The 19,829-nt window shown below is 38.2% G+C and overlaps 1 protein-coding gene across 1 annotated transcript in view; it reads right to left on the reverse strand.

The window, feature by feature from the left end:
* Window positions 1-1,162: 1,162 nt before the first annotated feature.
* Window positions 1,163-19,829, reverse strand: part of LOC306865144 (voltage-dependent calcium channel gamma-2 subunit-like) — a gene marked incomplete at both ends in the record, with an annotated part of 76,768 nt that continues 58,101 nt past the window's right edge. Inside the window, 2 exons of the mRNA XM_079409552.1 lie at window positions 1,163-1,707; window positions 5,699-5,839. Of these exons, the coding sequence (XP_079265678.1) occupies window positions 1,163-1,707; window positions 5,699-5,839 (686 nt within the window). The remainder of the gene's footprint in view (window positions 1,708-5,698; window positions 5,840-19,829) is intronic.

The following is a 19,829-nucleotide window of genomic DNA, read 5'->3' on the forward strand; positions in this document are numbered from 1 at the left end:
TTAACATTGCTTTTCCCTTTATAATTATCATTATCCTTTAAAACTTAAGTTTCAAGAGCAGGTTTGCTGTAAATTTATAGCATGCATTTAATCTTTGTATTCATGAGTCACTTAGCTTCGTTTCTCGTAATATTTCGTACTTTATTCGCTTGCGTTCTTGCAAGTATTTATTAAAAGTTCAGCATCCTCTTCTTTTCCTCCCCCTTCCTCCTTCCTTTTTTTCGTCTTAGCAGTCGTTTCTGGAGTCTTTCAGCGAACTCTGACCCCTTCTTGTCGCTCGTGTCAGCGAAGGGGTTTGCGTATGTTTTTCTGTCGTTTGCTCCCATGACGTCCGAATGCGAGAGTAGAGAAAAAAAGGAAGCAAACAGGGACTGAGAAAAAGATGAGAAGGTTCTTTTAAAAGAATAGAATTTTGTCTAAGGTTGAACGTCTTTGTCAGTCTCGTGTTACAGCAGCTTTGCAGTGAAGATTCTCTGTGATTTAGTCCGTCGTCCGGCTACAGTCGTAGCTCAGGGACACAGAGTCTCTTTTCCAACAGATCATGACCCAGCAAACAGCAGTTTGACTTTTTTTTTTGCCTTAGAAAAGTCTTGATTATTATGTTAATTTATTTATAAAATGTATATATACATATATATACTATATGTATATATATTGTACCTTTTGTAAGAGATTGCAGATTGCTATTTCTTACTGAATACCTTACTGCAGTGGTTCACAGTTTTTGTTTTTAAATGTAAATAACAAATGAGCAAATAAATAAATATGATGAATATAGTGGAGAAGGGAAGAAGACTTATGAGGGAGCAGTAGCTTGCTGATCCATGTAGACCGATGGGTGGTGAAATGCTTCCTTAACAAAAACATGTCAAATCAATACCACAAGCTACAGCCCCCGTGTCACGGGCCGAAAGTACCCCTCTGCATATCTCTTATAGCCTCTCTCCATTTCAAACCAGCCTCATTTTGTCAATGGCAAATGGCAAAATCATGCATACTTGTGTAATCTTTGATCGAAATGCAAAAATCCTCCTGGTTCCTCCAAATCGTGAAAACGCATGGTACACAAAGTTTGATCTGTAATATTTGGGGCCTCCGCCCCCCCTCTCTGCCCTGCTCCCGTCTCCCTCGCCCAGCTATCTATATGGGGGGAGGTTGTGCCTCATACGGGGGTAGTACGTCGGTTGGCTGTGTTAGTGTGGGATGAGTCTTTCAGGTCCTTCTGGATGCAGTTGTGGACCTGCAGGAAATTGTGGTCCCTCTCCGAATTGTAGGTGGCGGTGGGAGTGCCGTGGCTGCCCTTTAGGGTGTCGCCCCCGCGGGTGAGTGTGTACATGGAGATCTCAGTGGAGGGCAGAGCCCCGAAACCCTTCAAGCCCACCGGCGAGGTGTCGCGGGAGTGTGAGGGGTCTGTGGAGCGGGATGAGGAGCGGGAGCGGCGCCGGTAGCGGTACCGGTAGCTGGGGATGCGCGTGATGGCTGAGCCCTGCAGGTAATCTGCGGCCCGCGTGCCCGCCCGCAGCTCCCGGTGCCGGTCGATGAACATGTGCACGGCCAGCACGCCCACCATTTCAGCCATGATAAAGGACAAAGCACCAAAGTAGAAACTCCAGCCATACGAGTAGCTGTTCTTCTTGGAGTCGCTCTTTGAGGGATCCCCCGCATTGGCTGATATGTACACGATCATGCCAATGATGTTACTGAGGCCTGTGGGGAAGAGAGGAGATATTTTAACCCCATAGACATGGCTAAAATGCTTATTCACAATCTACATTCTCAGAAAAAAGGTACAAAAGCTGTCTACCATATTTGCCCCTAAAAGGTACACATTAAGTACCTAAAGTACATATATATATGCTTTCGCACTGCGTAGTTTTAAGAACTCAGTTCTAGGAACTAGCCAGCAGGGTCGTTCCTAAAAAACAATTTCTTCCTCGGGCCGTTTTCCTGGTTGCAGGAACTCTGAAGCGGCTGACAGCGACGTCTTTATTCACGGTATTTACAAACAGCAACAACCGGTGAATAGAAGATGCCGCGTTCAGAGCTGTTTGTGTTGTGTTGTGGGTTTCGTGATAATAGAGATGAAATGTAAATGCACAATTTGCATGATTGAAAGAGCATGAAAATCTGACTAAATCTCTTATAACAACTTGCAGTGTTACATCATTGAGGCTGAGAAAAGAACACAACACTGCAGACAACAGGTAAATGCCATTATCGCTGTTTTCCATGTTTGTTGAGTAAATATTTTTACACAGCTTTTTAAAAATGCCGGGTAGCCGGTGTTCTGTGTGCGTTAGGCCAATCAGCATATACTTACGTCACTGGTAGATCCTATAGAACTTGTTTTAGACCCTACGCTGAAGTAGGAGCTAATTTAATTCCCCCAAATGGCATTCCTAAATATGTTCCTAGTTCCTGTGGTGTGAACACGCCAAAAAGCGGGAACTTCCACTAATAGTTCTAGGAACTATGGAAAAGTTCCTCTGTTGCGAAAGTACCTAAATGGCACATATTGTGTTAACACCTCTTGAAAGGGCAACACTTTGACAGTGACAGCTTTTATATATATATTTTTTTTTTCAGCTAGTGATGTGCCTTTTATCAAAATTGCTTATAGTGCTATCCTTTTGCTACACTATAAAGTCCCAGACTAAGGTTAATGGGTGCTGTGCAGTGATATACGGGTCAATGACGCATAAACATTTTGTTTACATTTGAAAACATGCTTTTTCTTTCATATTTGTTATTAAATATTTTGCAAGCTTAAAAACAAGTAATATCCAAAAACTAATAAAACGTATCATGTAAAATATTATATTTATGTGTTGGTGGTAAATGTTTTATATATATATATTAAAAAATAGTATATGCAATTTACCTGAGCTTAGCCAGTCATAGTACAAATTATTTCAAAATAAAAAAAATTAATGCCAGCAAAACATTATCATTAAATTTGTATTAGTTTTTCCATTCAAAATAGATCAGGCATACTAAATAAATGTTTTTAAAACATTTGAATGAATGTACCTGTGTCTGTGAGTTCTGATGCAACACCAAATGAAGAAGAGTTCACATGCAAAAGCCTCTAAATGCCATCTGAAATTTTTATCTAAAATTAGCATTTTTATCAGGCTCCTATGTTTAGGTTCAGTTATTTTCCTCTAATTGCAATGTATAAGTCATTTTCTATGCAAATAAAGTGAAATAACTGAACATAAATATAGGAGAGTGATTAAAAATGCTAATTTTAGAAGAAAATTTCAGGCGGCACTTAGAGGCTTTTGCATCTGAACTCTTCAAATATGTATCCTTATTTTAACAGTGACTTTTATGATACGGGTAGAAGGAAGTGACATCAGTCTTCAGAGGAGCCATTTTTAAAAGCTGGTAAGTTTGACTCTCCTTCAACAGTTGCAGTTTGCTGTGGTTTTAATGTTTGAGAACTTTTGTCCAGGACAGCATATCCACCCCTTCACATAGAAATAAACTGTATTCAATAAAGCTATTTATTTAATGCTAATGCTAGGAGGCCATAGGCTTGATTACATGGACAGCAGCAGCAGCCACTGTGACATTTTCACCCAGGCACAAATTGAGTTGTCAGACAGTTATACCACCTGAAAACTTTTTTATGACCACATAAAAAAAACCTCAAAATGAATTTTGATTCAGAAACACAATTATACAAGAGGTTTATTAAAGTTATTGTTTGTATGGATGTTTGAGATTATACATGGTTTGAGTCATATGAAGATATACAAATTGTTTTTTAAAGAAAAAATTAAAATACATTGTTTGTCATAAACAGAATAAACCTCAGAGGAAAGTTTATCATCAGAAGTTTATCTTTGATGTTTAATAATTCCTGTGAACTGCACTGTGGATGAAACACAGGATGAAATGGCTTAAATATAACATTTTAATAATAGTTGAAAATAGAATTTCACAGCTGATACATTTTGTCTGTTGACTATAGCAAAATGTTAATTTTAGACCCTGGATGTAACCTTACTGTCATCTCTGTGCCTTACAAAATAAAGTGTAACTGTCCTCTAAATGGTAAGGTTAACACAGCCGGTTTCACAAAATCCTTAACCCCTTAGCCATAAACTAAATTCTAAGTGACTTAATTTGTCAGAGTGAGCAAGTGAATGAGGAGATCAGTGAGCTTATAACAGAGACTGGAGTGGGTGACCTCACAGGAACATGATCTGTGGCTCTCACTGCTGACTTCAGTCACACTCTGGTGGAGTTGTCTGTGACAGAGTGAAACCACCATGATGGATCACTGGGAAAGTGTGTCAGGGACACCATATTTTTAGAGTTTAATCCCAAATGGCCTCTCTAAGCCTAGCAACAGAATCAGGACCAAAGGGAGTCAGAGAAAAGAAATCGACTTGCTAACTGGCTACTGTATAGCACTGAGGCAGCTTGTTCGAAAACGTCTAGCGCAAGACTTTGTGTCTAAGGGATACTGTGCTGATCTGGGCATTAAGGCCAAAGCTGTTGGTTTCAGAAAATGTTTGTTTTACTGAATTGCACAGCTAAACAGCATTGAGGGCCTGTGCGAGAGCTTTGTATTAGTTGATTGAACTGTCACTTACCCTATTGGGTCAGCCTTACACAGTTTGATAATATGTATGTCTTCCAAACTTAAACATCAGGTTTTCTATTAAACTTTCTATTAAACCTTGGTAAAATTGACTAAGTTAAGGTTGAAAATAATTTGTGGAATTATGAGGAAGACGCGGTTAAAAAAGACAAAGTAATTATTTATGGTTTTCCATGCATGCCATTATTTTCTGACAAATGTTTATGAACTCATCTTGGGGTTTTTGTGTAACCATATAATTTCCAGCTACTAATGCAAACTTTATCTTTAAAGAAAACTAAACATTTGATGAAAAGACATTATATGGGTGAAAAATATTAAGCAGCACAACTTTATAATAATATATAAAGTTTATAATAATAGAAAATGAGCACCATATCAGCATATTATAATGATTTCTGAAGGATCATGTGACTGAAGTAATGATGCTAAAAATTCAGTTTTGCCATCACAAGAATAAATTACATTTTAATATATATATATATATATATATATATATATATATATATATATATATATAAAACTATTTAAAATAGTAATAATTACTGTTTTTACTAAATTGTTTGATCAAATTAATGCAGACTTCTTTCAAAAACATTTAACAAATCTTACCAAACCCAAACGTTTGAATGTTAGGGTATGTTAAAATCTAAAATGTATACATTTAACATAATACATATAAAAATTGTAGATATTAAATTATGGATTAGCTTATAATATTAAGTTTTAATAAAATTAAATGGCAGGCAAGTAGAAATTTGCTGGCATGAGTGGGCAAACAGAAAAAGTCCTTGAGCCCTGATTGAGCTTTATGCATTATGCTGAAAACCTTTGTGAAAAATGGAATATTTGAGATGTGCAGGTGTTGTAGGAGTTGTAGTATGTGAGCATGATGCATAATTTATTTCTAAAGAGTGTGTGTGTGATGCTTATCAGTGACGTACAGGGGCTCAACAAAGTTTTAAAATGGTCAAATACTGCTCAGAAATGAAAACAAATCAAAATGCAAAAGAATCTGGGTCTTACAAGTATATGTTTACACTGACTTTTTTATCTCGTCCTTGGTTCATTCCATAGACTCACCTGCAGACACAAAGAGGATTCCTGCACTGAGGATGATATTGTGACGGGACTTGTAGAACTCGCTGGCAGCTATACACAGGCCACCCATGAAGAGCAGGATGACGCTGAGGATGGGGAAGATACTAGATGCTCGTACAGCTCCTACAGATGGAGAGAGAGAGGAAGAAGAAGGTGGGATGAGTATAAGATGTCTTGAATTCCAGACTGTTACTTGTTGAACGAATCCGTGTAAAAGGCAGTGAGAGAGGGAATGAGACGGATGAAGAAAGCTGTTTAGCAGCTCCTCTGAACACATAGAGTACAGCCAATCAACACTTTGGCAGTAGAGTAAACAGCTCACACACCCTTTAATATTCTTGTGGAAGAGCAATCTGAGGTCAAGAGTCTCACCAAACACTTGTGCCTAACACAAACACTCTTGTACTCCAAGACTGAACAGAACCAGAGACATTTACAGATGCTGCTATTCACGCGCATTAACAAAATATGTTTGTAGTGAGACTTCAACAAGAGTTGGCTTCATTCGAGCCATGAAATGACAAGTGAACGTGTTAATGAATGTTTTTAGGACAGACTGCCAAGCCTTCAACTCACCAATTAGTTCTTCAACTCGATGTTTGTGCAGCTTAAAGGGACAGTTCACACAAACATGACAATTCTGTCATAATTTTCTCATCTTTTCCTTCTTCCGTGGAACACAAAAGGAGATATTTTGCAGAATATTAATGCTGCTCTTTCCCATACAATGAAAGCACAATGACTTGGGGATGTCACTTTACAGTTCTCTTAATTCATTCATGGGTTTATGTGAAGAATTTTGCCTATATTCTCAGTAGCCCCTCACTGCAGAACAAAGATCCAGGGGGCGGGGTTGGAGCTAGGGGGTGGAGATTGGTAGGTTTAGGGGTGGGGATGGGTGGGTTTAGGGATCAGGGGGTGGAGATGGGTCGGTTCAGGTATATGTAAGATGGGAGGAGTTGGATCTAGATCCAACCACGCCCCCCTGGATCTTGTGTTCTGCAGTGAGGACCATCTCTATATTCTTGGCTGCGATGTATTATTATTATTATTGGTTGTTTGAGATGATTAGAGGAACATTTTTCATAGTCGCTAAAACTTTGGCCTCCTACCTCTTGTTTCAAAGCAGGAAATGATTTTCCAACCATCACTTCAAGCCTAAAGTGCAAGTGACATAATTTCATACTCGGGCAGGATGATTTTTAATAAAAAATTAAATTCTCAATTTTTTTTATTATTTTTTTAACGATTTTTAACTTGTCAACTTGAAAATGTAACTACAACATGATTCAAGTAACTTTTTCTTAATTAACCCTCTAGTTAAAGAAAGTTCTATTCCAATTGCAGCACACATGAAGTTGTCAACATGATGTAATTGTTAAACACTTGTTAAATATCTTTGCAGAAAAGATGCATGAACTACAACTACATCTTGTACAAACTTGTCTTATAAATATTATATGTTCAGAAATAATATGAGGAAAAAAAATCTCAAAAGTCAAGGTAATGACTCAATGTATAACAGAAGTAGTTATAGTTTTTTTCTATTCCACTGCCTGCGTTGCATCTTTGTCAACACAAAAGCACATTCTGTGTGATTGGTGCCTAGCGATATGAGAGCATCACACGTGAGCGGTTAATCACGTGCGCCGACAAGCGGTTGGATCGTTCTTTTCTCTTTACTGTTATCATTGGCATATTGTTAAAGTGTTTAATTCTAGCATTTGGTAATATTTCTATTTAAAATTGTGATTCCTCGATTTAAAAAAAAACAAAAATCATGGGAAAACATTACATTTGAATTAATGGATTAAATCGGAAAAATCGCCCAGCCATATTTCATACTGTACGTGTGCAAACAAACCTGTGGAAAGAACAACAATCTACAGGAAATGGCAACAACAACAGACACCTGCATTGATGCAAGGGGTTAAGAGATTCTGGCAACTGAAGTTTAAACAAGAACAAAAACATTTATCATTTATAACTTCTGGAGAGAAATAGTGCAGATACTGGACAAATATGACATTTTCCATGTGTCGAGTGCTTGTATTTCCACATGTTATTAAATGGAGTATATTTTGAAAGGCTATGCATCTGGCTGTAGGCATACTGTGTTCATGTCAAAACTGAAGTATACTTTAAACTTTACTCTGCTTTCATCATATAGTGTTGTCCTTTTCTCTTGTCAATTTCCTTTCACCAGTCTTGCTCAATTCTTGCTGCTTGCTCATCTCTTACCTCTCCTCCTTTATCTCTCTCTCTCTCTGTCTCTTAAAATACTTGACATGCAAAGTTCTGCTTTCATCAGGCTAGTTAAATTTTCACCACTCCATCTATTCTGCAAGCTCAGCAGTTTCTCTCTCTCTTTCTCTCTGTCCCTCCCTGCTCTTGTGTAAATGCTGATGTGTGGACAGCATGACAGTACTGTGAATTCTTGCTGGCTAAAGTGGGGACTGAAGTTCCCCCTGAGAGGGTCATTTGCCCTCCTGTCCCTCATGTCCTGCCCTCACCTCCACCCTAAAGCCACTGCACTTGTGCCATTTGCTGCAGATCACACAAGAGGCCAAACTCAGCTACCAGATAAGTGTGTTTGTTTCACTGCTAAAGCAACTATGGCTGCTAAAGCTCATTTCAGTGTTTAACAAAATGCCACAAGATAGAAGATCCTACACTGTTAATTTATGAATAGTTCACTATGTGAATATATTGAATATGTGCTTCGCTAAATGGCCATATCTCATTTGCTGCATGTGTTATATAAGGTGAGATTTTTCTAGTGCACTTGCCGCAGTTCTTCTCTCCCTCTCTGAGAAACCTAAATGAGACTTCACTTGAAGTGATGAACAGCATTTTAATTTTCGTGCGCTTTGTTCCGTCCTCTCCTATCTGTCTCTTTCCCTCTGTTTTACTCTCTATCCACTCAATCTGAGTCCCTAACAATTCTCAGTGTCTTGTGCTATCTTTTCCCACCGTGATGTACAAATGGCAATTCTGGCCTCATATGGTTTTACTAGTGGAACATCTAAATCTGTTTGTATTCACTTAATTTGCAACCAAGGCAAAGGTCTATTCTGAGAATGATTTGTTTGTAACAATAAACAAGAAAGAATAGTGAATATAGACAGATTGACAAACTCAGCAGAATCTAATGATTATTTTCAATAATAAGATATATATATATATAATTCCTGACCTTTGACCAGAAGAAAGCAAAGCCTTGCCCAGGCTTACACAAAGAATTCAGTCAAAACAAAACTCTGGTGTTCAGCAATGACTGTTTTGCGTTTTTGAAATATTAGGTATACAAATAACAATAGTGAATGTCTGCATATTTTAAAATTAAATAGTGTTTGCAAATAGTTTAAATGGATTACTTCTTAAATAAAATTAGACTAGAATTTAGAATTTCTTTTTCACTTAAATAATCGTTTAATTATTTAAATAGTCCTAACCCCTGTAGCTCAAATAGTTGAGCATGGCGCTAGCAACGCCAAGGTCATGGGTTCGATTCCCAGGGAAAGCAAGAGCTGATAAAATGTAAAAACTGTAACTTGAATTCAATGTAAGTCGCTTTGGATAAAAGCGTCTGCTAAATGCATGTAAATGTACATGGTTACAGCCTTGCAAATTAGCTCCTTAAAGGTACATCTTAGTAACTTTCAGCTTTTGTACCATATAAAGTATCACCCAAGTGACAGCTGTGTACCTTTTTTATTAATATAAATATACGTTGAGTGTATAAACTTTATATTCATTATAAAGTCTCTTTAATATGAAGGCTCTGAAATATTTATTGCAGATTTGACTTGTATGCCAAAATAATGTAATGCTTTTAAATGGGCTTATTTGGAAGCTTAGGGTTAGCAAATATTACTATTTCCAATTAACTATGATTGGTTTTGATGTATTCATCAGGATATTATTTTACTAATTCAGCTGCATTGATTAAAATTTTAATCAGTTGACCGCATTAGCATTTCATGCCCTGTACATTTTCTCTATTCCTCTGCCTTTGGCAGAAAGGTTAAATTTGGACGCTGTATGCAACTAAATAAAGGTGGATTTTTTTTTTTTAGATGGATGTCCTTGCGAGTTCTTTTTTATCCTGTCTTCCTCTCTTTTTCTCATCCTTCTCTCTGTAGGGTGTAGAGTTGCTGGGAATGGTCTGATTAAATATTAAGGTGTGCTGGGTGCTGACCCCGGTCCCCTTGCCCTGTAACAACTTTCTCCCAAATCACACTCTCTCTCTTACACACACACACACACACACACACACACACACACACACTCCCCAATCTCACATTAACCCAGGGATATTGATATGACCTGTCACAGCACAGAGAGGACACTCCACTCCTTTTCATCCATCAGCCTCATTCACAAAGACACCACAAGGCAAGAGGGAAGGGGTGGGAAAGGATGTGAGGTGGGATGTGAAAGTGGGAAAGGAAAAGATAATAACCTAAATCTATTGATTGTTGACACAAGCGTTTAAAACAACGGGCTTGAAGGTGACAGAAGTGTCCTCAGAGACGAGGATGCCATCTTGATTTTCAGCTACTGTGAATGGGAGTCTCAGCTAACGTTTTCATGCTTTAAAGGGGTCATATGACATTGCTAAAAAGAACATTATTTTGTGTAATGAAATGTTTATGCGGTTTAAAAAACCCCATTATTGTTGCTCCTCTATGCTCCGCCTTTCTGAAACGCGTCAATTTTTCCAAAGCTCATCGTTCTGCGAAGGGAGGCGTTCTCTGATTAGCCAGCTATCAAGTGCGTTGTGATTGGCCGAATACCTCAAGCGTGAGATGGAAATGTCACGCCCCCTTGCCATATTGTGATGCCGTGTCCATGCACGACGACACAAAAACGTTGCGTTGCATCGCGCTGTGCAAACATTACCATGTCTGCATTTGTGATCAGAGAAATGACAAACAACAAGCACTACTCTACACAGCTCAAAACTCGCGTTTGAATTGTCAGTGGCAAATTCTTTAAATAAGAAAACGTACTTACAAGCTGTGAGTCAGAAGCGCCAGACTGTCCTTGCAAAGTTGGAATTGCCCCACTTTATAGAAACAGCCTTTGTGCAAGCCAGCATTGTAGGCTACTCTTCCAGGTTCCATAAAATGCGCTGCACACACTCTAATATTTGGGTTGAGCTATTCTGGAACAGTGTTGTAAATACAACTTAACCACTGATTTCTAGTTGCGTCCTCTTTTGGAAGCCCAAACAAAGTACTTTCACAACGAAACACACAGCATCTCCAGGACATGGCGCCGGCGGCAGCTACAATACTACAGCGAGAATAAAAATCACGCCCTCTTTCTTTGCGTATACATTTGGACGGTGTTTTGCAAATCTTCCCACACTGTGACGAAGATATGTGGGGGTGTGTTTGAATGAGTCTTAACTTTTATGAAGAATATCTCTTTGGTTTTGAAACTTTAGTCTTTGCAACTTTAGGGATCTCATCTATGCACAATCAGCTTGTAACACTCCACAGAGAAAGGAAAACTTGAAATCGTATCATATGACCCCTTTGAAGTAGCGAATAATTTCCATTAAACAGAATATGCTTTACAAAAATACCAGAATACGCATAATACGTTCTTAGAGTAAAACTTCTATATGGTCAGTGAGAGGATGAGTTGGCCAGGTTGTGGACATTCCTAGAAATGGTGTGAATCTCAAACACACACTTCATACATTCCTAATCAGCCCTGTGGACACACGTGGGCTCATAGATACATGCTTTCACTCATAAAAATCTCCAGCTGGCAAACTCGCAGCTCTGTGACCTTGGCTTTGACTTCTCAGATCAGGCCGCAGCGCTGTATCCATGGCTGCAGAGGCTCTGGAGGAGGAAGAGAGTTTAGCAGATTCTCCCCAGGCTCTGCACTGATCACAGCCGGAGACTGACCAGCCTGAGGGCTTTTTCACACAGAGAACGAACAATTGTTGGCATATTTTCATTGCAAACAAGATTTTGAATAGATATAATGGGTTTCTATTCTACATCATGCACAAACATTAGTCTTTCATCAAACTATTTTTTTTTAGCCCATTAAAAAAAAACTGACTGACCAGTGAGATATGAGCTTTTGATCTATAGCAGTTGCAGTTGATTTTTTGATGGATTTCATGAACGCTTTGTAAACCTGGTCTCTTTTCAAAGTTTGCTAATGTACACTACCAGGCAGTAATTTTTTTGAAAATTATAATAGATGCAAAAATTGACTATTAAATTGATCAAAAGTGACAGTAAAGACTTCATAACTATATGGTTACAAAAACATTATACTGCAAATCAATATTGTTCTTGAATTTTCTATTCATCAAATCCTGGTAAAATGTATCACGGTTCCCATAAATATATTAACCAACACAACTGATTTTAACATTGATAATAATAATTAATGTTCCTGAGCTCCAAATCAACATATTCAATTTATTTCTGAAGGATCATGTGACACTGAAGACTGGAGTATGCAGAAAATTCAGCTTTGCATCACAGGAATAAATTACGTTTTAAAATATATTACAATTAGAAGTTATTTTAAATTGTAATCATTTTTACAATATTACTGTTTTTACTGTTGATCAAATAAATATATTCTATTTGTTGTGGCTTTGGTTCCATAGGCTTCTCAGTTTACAATATGTGTGAATATGTACATTTTCTTTCGCTCTGCAAGTGATGCTATTGTGGACCGAGGGCTTGAGGATGGAGGTTTCTTGAGGAGCTGGACTGATAATGATGCCCCAGGGTAAGCAATTTCGGCAGTCTGCCCAGACTCCCCAGGCATGACACTGGCACGGAGCACAGGGAAATTTTCACCCAAGCCCTGTGTAGCGTTTGAGGGTTTTTCAGGGGCAGAAACACTGCCTGCGGGGTTGTTATTAACATGGTGGCATAGGCAAAGAGGAGAGAGGAGTCAGGGGCAAGTCAAGCCTAAAGCAAGGAAAAGAGAGGAGCAAAGCAGCAATGTTTTTTGTTATGCCGCCTTCTATTAAAGCGCTCTGTGCTGGTGAACCAGGGCTTTTATCAGAGGCTGTTCTCAGTCTCAGAGCTGCACACAGCGGGGGCTATTGCTTAAGTTATATTACCAGTCCATTCTTTCATTTATGCTTTTCAAAGAGGTCACTGTAAAAATTAATCTACCCTTATAAAAACTTATAAAAAAGTACTGGGCCTGGGCTGTGTGCTATCAGATAATACCATAGTTCGCAGATACACAGATAATACCATATATATATATATATATATATATAATATATATACATACATACACACACACACACACACGCACACACATACCACAGTGCTGAATAATTATCCTGTTTATGGACCATGGTATTTCAAATAATGTCATGGACACTCCTTATGAAAGACTCTCCTTCTTTTTATCCATGTGTCTTTCTGTTCATATATCCATCTGTCTGTCCATCTAATAAACCATCAAATCAGCTTTAAACACTTTTTAAAACGTTCAAACAAGGCTTTGTCATGCCAGCATTCAAAGTTTGGCTTTAGTAAATAAATTACATTACAGTGATTACACTTTCTTTGATTTCCAATTACTTTTCATTTTACTTCCTTACGTTCAAATGTGAATTGCAATTTTGAATTGCTACCCAATTCAAATGCATTTCAAATTTAAAAGTCTTTCTCAATCCAATTTCGAAATGTCACACAACTCCGTTAAAAATCCAAGAAAAAGTCCTTTAAGTGGCCCTTTTTCAAAAAGACATCCCTCATTCTCGCAGCAGTGAGACCATAGTGCGCATAGTGAGAATGTCCTGTCACTCGCAGAGTCTAACAATGACCTGGGCCAACTTAGCACTCTCACCTCTCGCCCTGCTAATGGCAAGCGAGGATGAGACTGTGTGACCGGAGGTCCTTGTCCCATCGCAGACAAGAGGGTGGGAGATCTGATCAGGTCATGGTTATTTACACAGAGGTCAAAATGCTGCCGGCCTGGGCAGAGCCTTGAGAGTGAAGTACACATGATGATCATTAGCTTTTTTTTTTTTTTTTAAAGCAGCAACTTCAGGTTTAGCTGTCTGTTCGGAAAGCTATCTTATAGCATTCTCATTCACCTCAAGTTCTGATACTTTACAGGGGGTACCTGGGCTATGCTAACCAACCAAACTTTGATTGCAGCTTAACTCACAGATATGCCCTCATAATGCTGCATGCATGAAATATGTGACCAACTGCTTGAGCTGCTAAACACGGGGCATATATAATGCTCTCTCACACACTGACATGAATGCACACACTTTCTTCCTGACAGTGGCTGTCTTTGAACTTTCGTTCTATCCGTTGCTCTCAGTCTTTCCTTCACTCTCTCTCTCTCACGCTCATTGACAGCATTGTGGAAGAAAATTAGCATTCACACTTAATCAGCCTCCCACAGGCTTGAATGTGCTGATGTGCAGGACAGGGTCATGCTTATCAGGTGCTTTAGCTTGCAGGCACATTGATTGAATACTACAAACACTTATTAATCTAGCCCTGCCCCAGCATCTTGCCCTCTCACCACAAACACACACACACTGCAGCTCTATCATCACCCATCTACCTATTAAGGATGTGCAAAATTACATATTTTTCAAAACCAACTAGTCTGTGGGTTGTCTGAAAACTAGTCAATAACTCCGTCTCAAGGCAGCACTGTTTAAGTTGATTTTGGGTTTGTCTGAACCAGTGTTGGGTAAGTTACTTTCAAAAAGTAATTAATTACAGTTACTAATTACTTCATCAATATTGTATTTAAATTACTTTACTAATTACTCTGTCTGAAAAGTAACTTAGTTACTCAATAAGTAACGTAATTATTCAAATCGCTAATTAGGCTACATCTTAAAATCCCTATAAACCTTAATAGAAATTAAACTCTATATTCTTTCAATTCGAGTCAAACATAGAATAGTTTAGCCTTTTAGCTTTAAAACAACTGTAATACTTAAACATTTTTATGAAAAAAATGTAACCACCTTTGGTTAACAAATAGAAATACTCTGCAAAATATCTGAATAAAAAAAAGGCTTAAAAGTTAAACAATACATTTCAGTTTGGCAAGATGTTCAGGAAAAGCCCAACTAGTAAAATCTGTACAGGTTTATGTCAAAATAACACGTTAACTAATGTAGGAAAGAATAAATTACAGAAATGATCTTCTCTGCTGCATAATGTCAGATCGCGCTGTTCTTATGAGGTAAATTTCTCATAGCAGGTCTTCTTTCAAAAATGATGAATATTAGATGATTTTTTTTTTCTTAATATTTTACTTTTTTTTTTTGTATCTAGGTGAGGGCATATGCGCGCAGGTGACTGCATAGAATGAGCTCAGACACGGGAAAGACTGTACCTTGCTTTAGTTTCATACGGATTGCATAATCAGAAACATTAGTTTTTAATTTGAATTCGTTCAAGTGTCAAGTAGACACTTCAAGATTTTTAGATTCTATTGATTTTAGTCTTATATGTATCTGAGTCAGAGCCGGCGCCAGGGCACCTCCATCAGGGGCATTTGAATTTCTGGGGGGGGCACAAATCACGTTTTGTGTGTGTGGTGGGTGGTGGTGTGTGTGTGGGGTGGGGGTACGGGGTGGGATGGGAAGCTTGCAATCTGTGATTGCGTGCAGTTTCTGACGCTCGCTAAAGCGTGCAATCGCTTTCTTATGTGCGCTGTTTTACCGGTTTCACTTTCGCTTTCGAAACGATCACGTTCAGCAAGAAGAGGAGAGGATGGAAAGTGGGGGGCACCGTAACTCTGCCCGCGAATGCCCCCTCTTGGTGCTGGCCCTGATTTGAGTATTTAAGGTTTCTCTGTGAATCAGGAAAATCTGAAAGTGAACGCACCCGCACGCAGAGGGTTAAAGCCGCTGCATTCAATATCTTTAGACGGTAAATTTAGATTTCAAATTCAATATTGCTTTTAGAACTGTTGAAATTATTTACTGTATGTAACGCAAGTACTTTATAAGTAACTGTAATTAAATTACCTAAAAATGAACAGTAATCCCTTACTTTACTTTTTCAGTGGATAAGTAATTTAATTACAGTAACGCGTTACTTAGTAACGCGTTACACCCAACACTGGTCTGAACCTAAATGGACCTGAATGGTTTTTCAAGGGGTGTTCACACAAGATGTGTTCTAGGATTCAAAAACATCTAGACAGGTTGCAGTAGAAGAGAACATAAAGCAAGGATTTTGTGACTGGTTTTTAAAAGTTGGACTATTTTTAACTTGCAATAGTCTGCAATGTTTGCGACAGGGACACTCAGTGTAAAAAAATAAAAAATAAATTAAAAAAAAGTGTAAGATTTGTTTGCTTGTACAGTTAGAGAGGTTTAGATAGTAGATGGGTCATGTCGTGTTAGTCTATTTTGATATTTTAGCTGTGCTATATTTAATTCGCATATGGTGCTTTAGCTTTTACACACTTTGCACATAAAACTCTATTAGAAAAGTCTTTAAATCTTTCAGTAAATGTGAACTATATTTGATTCCCTGCACCAACCCAACACACTATTTTCTCTCTTTATAGCTCTACTATATATACATTTAATGTTACAATGTAAAAGTTTTTACTGTCACTATTGATCAATGTAATGCATTCTTGCTGAATAATAATAATAAAAAAGAGAGAAATCGTACTGAGTCCACTCCAATATATGTGCAATAGTTATAAATTTAAAAAAGCTCTTGTCAGTGAAAGTGCAATTTTTCTGAGCACAGTTTAAGCTCTTCTTGTCAGTTATTTCTGAGTAAGTGTGAAAGCAGTCCACACTTGAGTTTGTTTTAAGAAAGTGGTGAGTATTGCACTCAAAAAAACACAATTATAGTGAAAATTCTTTGGAAGTACCTCAGTTATAAGCATGCAAAACAACCCACTACATACAGCACACAAGGGTAAAAGCTCCAGAAGCTGATGTGCATCTGTAGTCCCTGCATGATGACATCACCCAGCTTTACTGGTCCACAATCTACTAGCCCCTGCTAGTAATGCCAAAAACATCAATAAATGCTATAAAATGTGCTTCATTGTCATTTTCAGGAAACTGTGCTATTTGTGCCCCATCAGTGTCATCATTAATTATTACTAATATGATTAATCGTTACCCAATTTTCACGTTACTTGATAGATTTTTTTACTCTTTGTAATGTGCCCCAATAAAATGATTTCAAAAATAATTTAGTATGTTATATATATATAACATACTAAATGATTTTTGAAATCAAAATTACATATATATATATATATGTATAGGTATGTAATTTTAGTGAGTGAAGTGACATATTGCCAAGTATGGTAACCCATACTCGGAATTCGTGCTCTGCATTTAACCCATCCAACGTGCACACACACAGCAGTGAACACACACACACCGTGAACACACACCCGGAGCAGCAATTATATATTATATATAAAATTTTCAGACACAAATGGCTAACAATGAGCTGTCATCACGCTACTTTTAATGGACTAATTTCCTTAAAATTTCCTTCAGCTGACACAAAAGGAGGTATTTTGAAGAATGTTGGTAACCAAACAGTTGATGGTAGCCACTGACTTCCATAGTATGGAAAAAAAATACTATGGAAGTCAATGGCTACCATCAACTGTTTGGATACCAACATTATTCAAAATAACTTCTTTTGTGTTTAGCAGAAAAAAGAAACTGGAGCAAGAGGAGGGTGAGTAAATGACGACAGAAATGTCATTTTTGGTTGAAATGTGTGAAGGGGTGACCAAACATGAGAAGTATGAAAATCGTTGAAAACCTTAAGGGTCAACAAAAATCACTCAAATTTGAAAATAATGTTTTTTTAAGGATAAGTGGATGTCACACAACCTATCCGGCTTGTTTTATCAAGTGACATGTAAATGCAAAATGGCAATGACAATTTTCAGCAAAATACCAGAGTTTGATTTGATGCATTGCCAATGATATTAAGCAGTTTTTCCTTCCTTTTGAAAACATATTTGTGTTATTTGCATAAAAAAGCGCTGTGACCCATTTCGCAGCCCACCAATTGAGAACCATTAATGTAAATGCTGTTTTCTTTTTTTTTTTTTTTGTTGATGCTCATTTCACACTAGATGCATATACAGAGCGGAAGCAGCACATGAACTTTGTGCTTTCACATTGTCACTGTTTCTACTACACAAATGAACCGCTGCTGAACGTGTAGTCCTCGATCCACATGCTTTTGTTTACGATCGTCGACATACTCTGCATAACATGTTAAACCACAACATGCTGCGTAATGTAGTTTGTATGAGATTATAAGTCTTCAGTTTAAACTATACTTGTAGTTTAAATCATTTAAACATGCTTTTGTGGGTACAATAGTGCCTTTTCATTTACGTTTTTTTTTTCCAAGTCATGGTGACTGCAACACAGTAGACTTCCCTTACATGCTTTTATGGTGAAATTGCTCCTTTTTTGTGTCAACCCATGTTTATTTTGACAATGAACAATGCACTGTCACTTTAATTCAGCATGAACAGCCCAGCAAAAATAGATTCTGAGCTGAAAAAATGCACTGCTTACGTGGCTAGTGTGAAACGGGCCTTACAGCATCACAACTTTTTTTACTAAGTTAGTAATACTAGCCTAGAAATCATTAAATTAATAGATAAACTTGGATTTACTCCAAGCCCCCGTCACAATCATATCCAGTATTTACCTCTTTCAGTTACAATAAAGAATTTTATCTGTCCATTCAAGACCATTACATATCCGCTAATGCCTTAAAACACCCATATAATTACAGATTGCTCAATGTGCCTACTTTCTTTAAGTCTCTTTTACAAAATGATTACAAAATCCTTCACCTATTTCCACTGAGCTCCACTGATCTCTATCACAATATGCAGGATCATCCTGTATTTCGCCCCTCTCTAGCTCAATGAGCGGCTGCTGCGGTCCCAGTAATGAGAATCTGGTACAGTACACAGTGATGCAATTCTCATGACCTACAGGACAACTCTGGTCTAAATATATCAATAGTGCAGAGCATGGCCTTGCTATTATGATCATGGGCCATTCGGCTGGGTGCGTGGCCTCTCTATAGGCTAAGAGATGTCATATCAGGTGACACAGGCAAGTGGCCTGGACTCTCATGTGTGTGTGTGCATGTGTGTATTTGTGTGTGTGCTCTATGCCCAGTGCCTCAGGCTTCAGTAGCATGTGCCCCATCCCCCCTGCCAGCCCTATGATGGATTGTCATGTTTGGAGTAAGAAAATGAGAGAGAGATAAGTGACTGAAAGAGAGAACGGGTTGAACAAGAGGTGGCGAGGGAATGAGGATCCATTAAATCCCCGCTTGCCCCAGCAATCAGGCCATTCGCTGTGATGCTGGACGGTGTCTTCCTCTTTTATTGCCATCTACTATCGCACCAGTCCATCCTCTGCCTTGAGCTAACCTACTGCAGCCTCCGCACATGCAAAGCCATTGCTGTTCGGCCAGCCTCATTGATTTTATCGGCCAGCGTTTCGGCATGTGTGAGTCTGTGTGTGTGTGTCTGGGTCATCCAGTCACAGCCAGTTTTGGCCACACCGTGTGCCCGTGAGGGTGAGAGCCATACAGACACTGATACTCCAGAGCGCCTGCTGATAGTCGACATGTAGGTTCCGCTGTCTACACCATCTATGACCCTAACCCTAACTACAAAACACTTTGTTTCTAAAACTTACAAACACTTTGTCTTAATGAAACTTTTTGTGAAATTCTGTAGTGTACTGTTGTTGTGATACAATACAATATTTTATTCAGTGTATTTTAAAGGCATAGTTCACCCAAAAATGAATATTCGGTCTGTAATTACTCACACTCATGTTGTTGCAAACCCGTAAGACCTTCGTTCATCTTCAGAACACAAATTAAGATATTTTTGATGAAATCCAAGAGCTGACCCTCCATAGACAGCAATGCAACTGAAAACTTCAAGGCCAGGAATGTAGTAAGGACATTGTTAAAATAGTCCATGTGGCATCAGTGGTTCAACCTTAATTTTATGAAGCTACGAGAATACTTTTGTGCACAAAGAAAACAAAAATAATGACTTCATTCAACAATTGTTCTCT

This window comes from Barbus barbus, assembly GCF_936440315.1.
Source record: "Barbus barbus genome assembly, chromosome: 4".
In the NCBI taxonomy this organism is placed as follows: domain Eukaryota; kingdom Metazoa; phylum Chordata; class Actinopteri; order Cypriniformes; family Cyprinidae; genus Barbus; species Barbus barbus.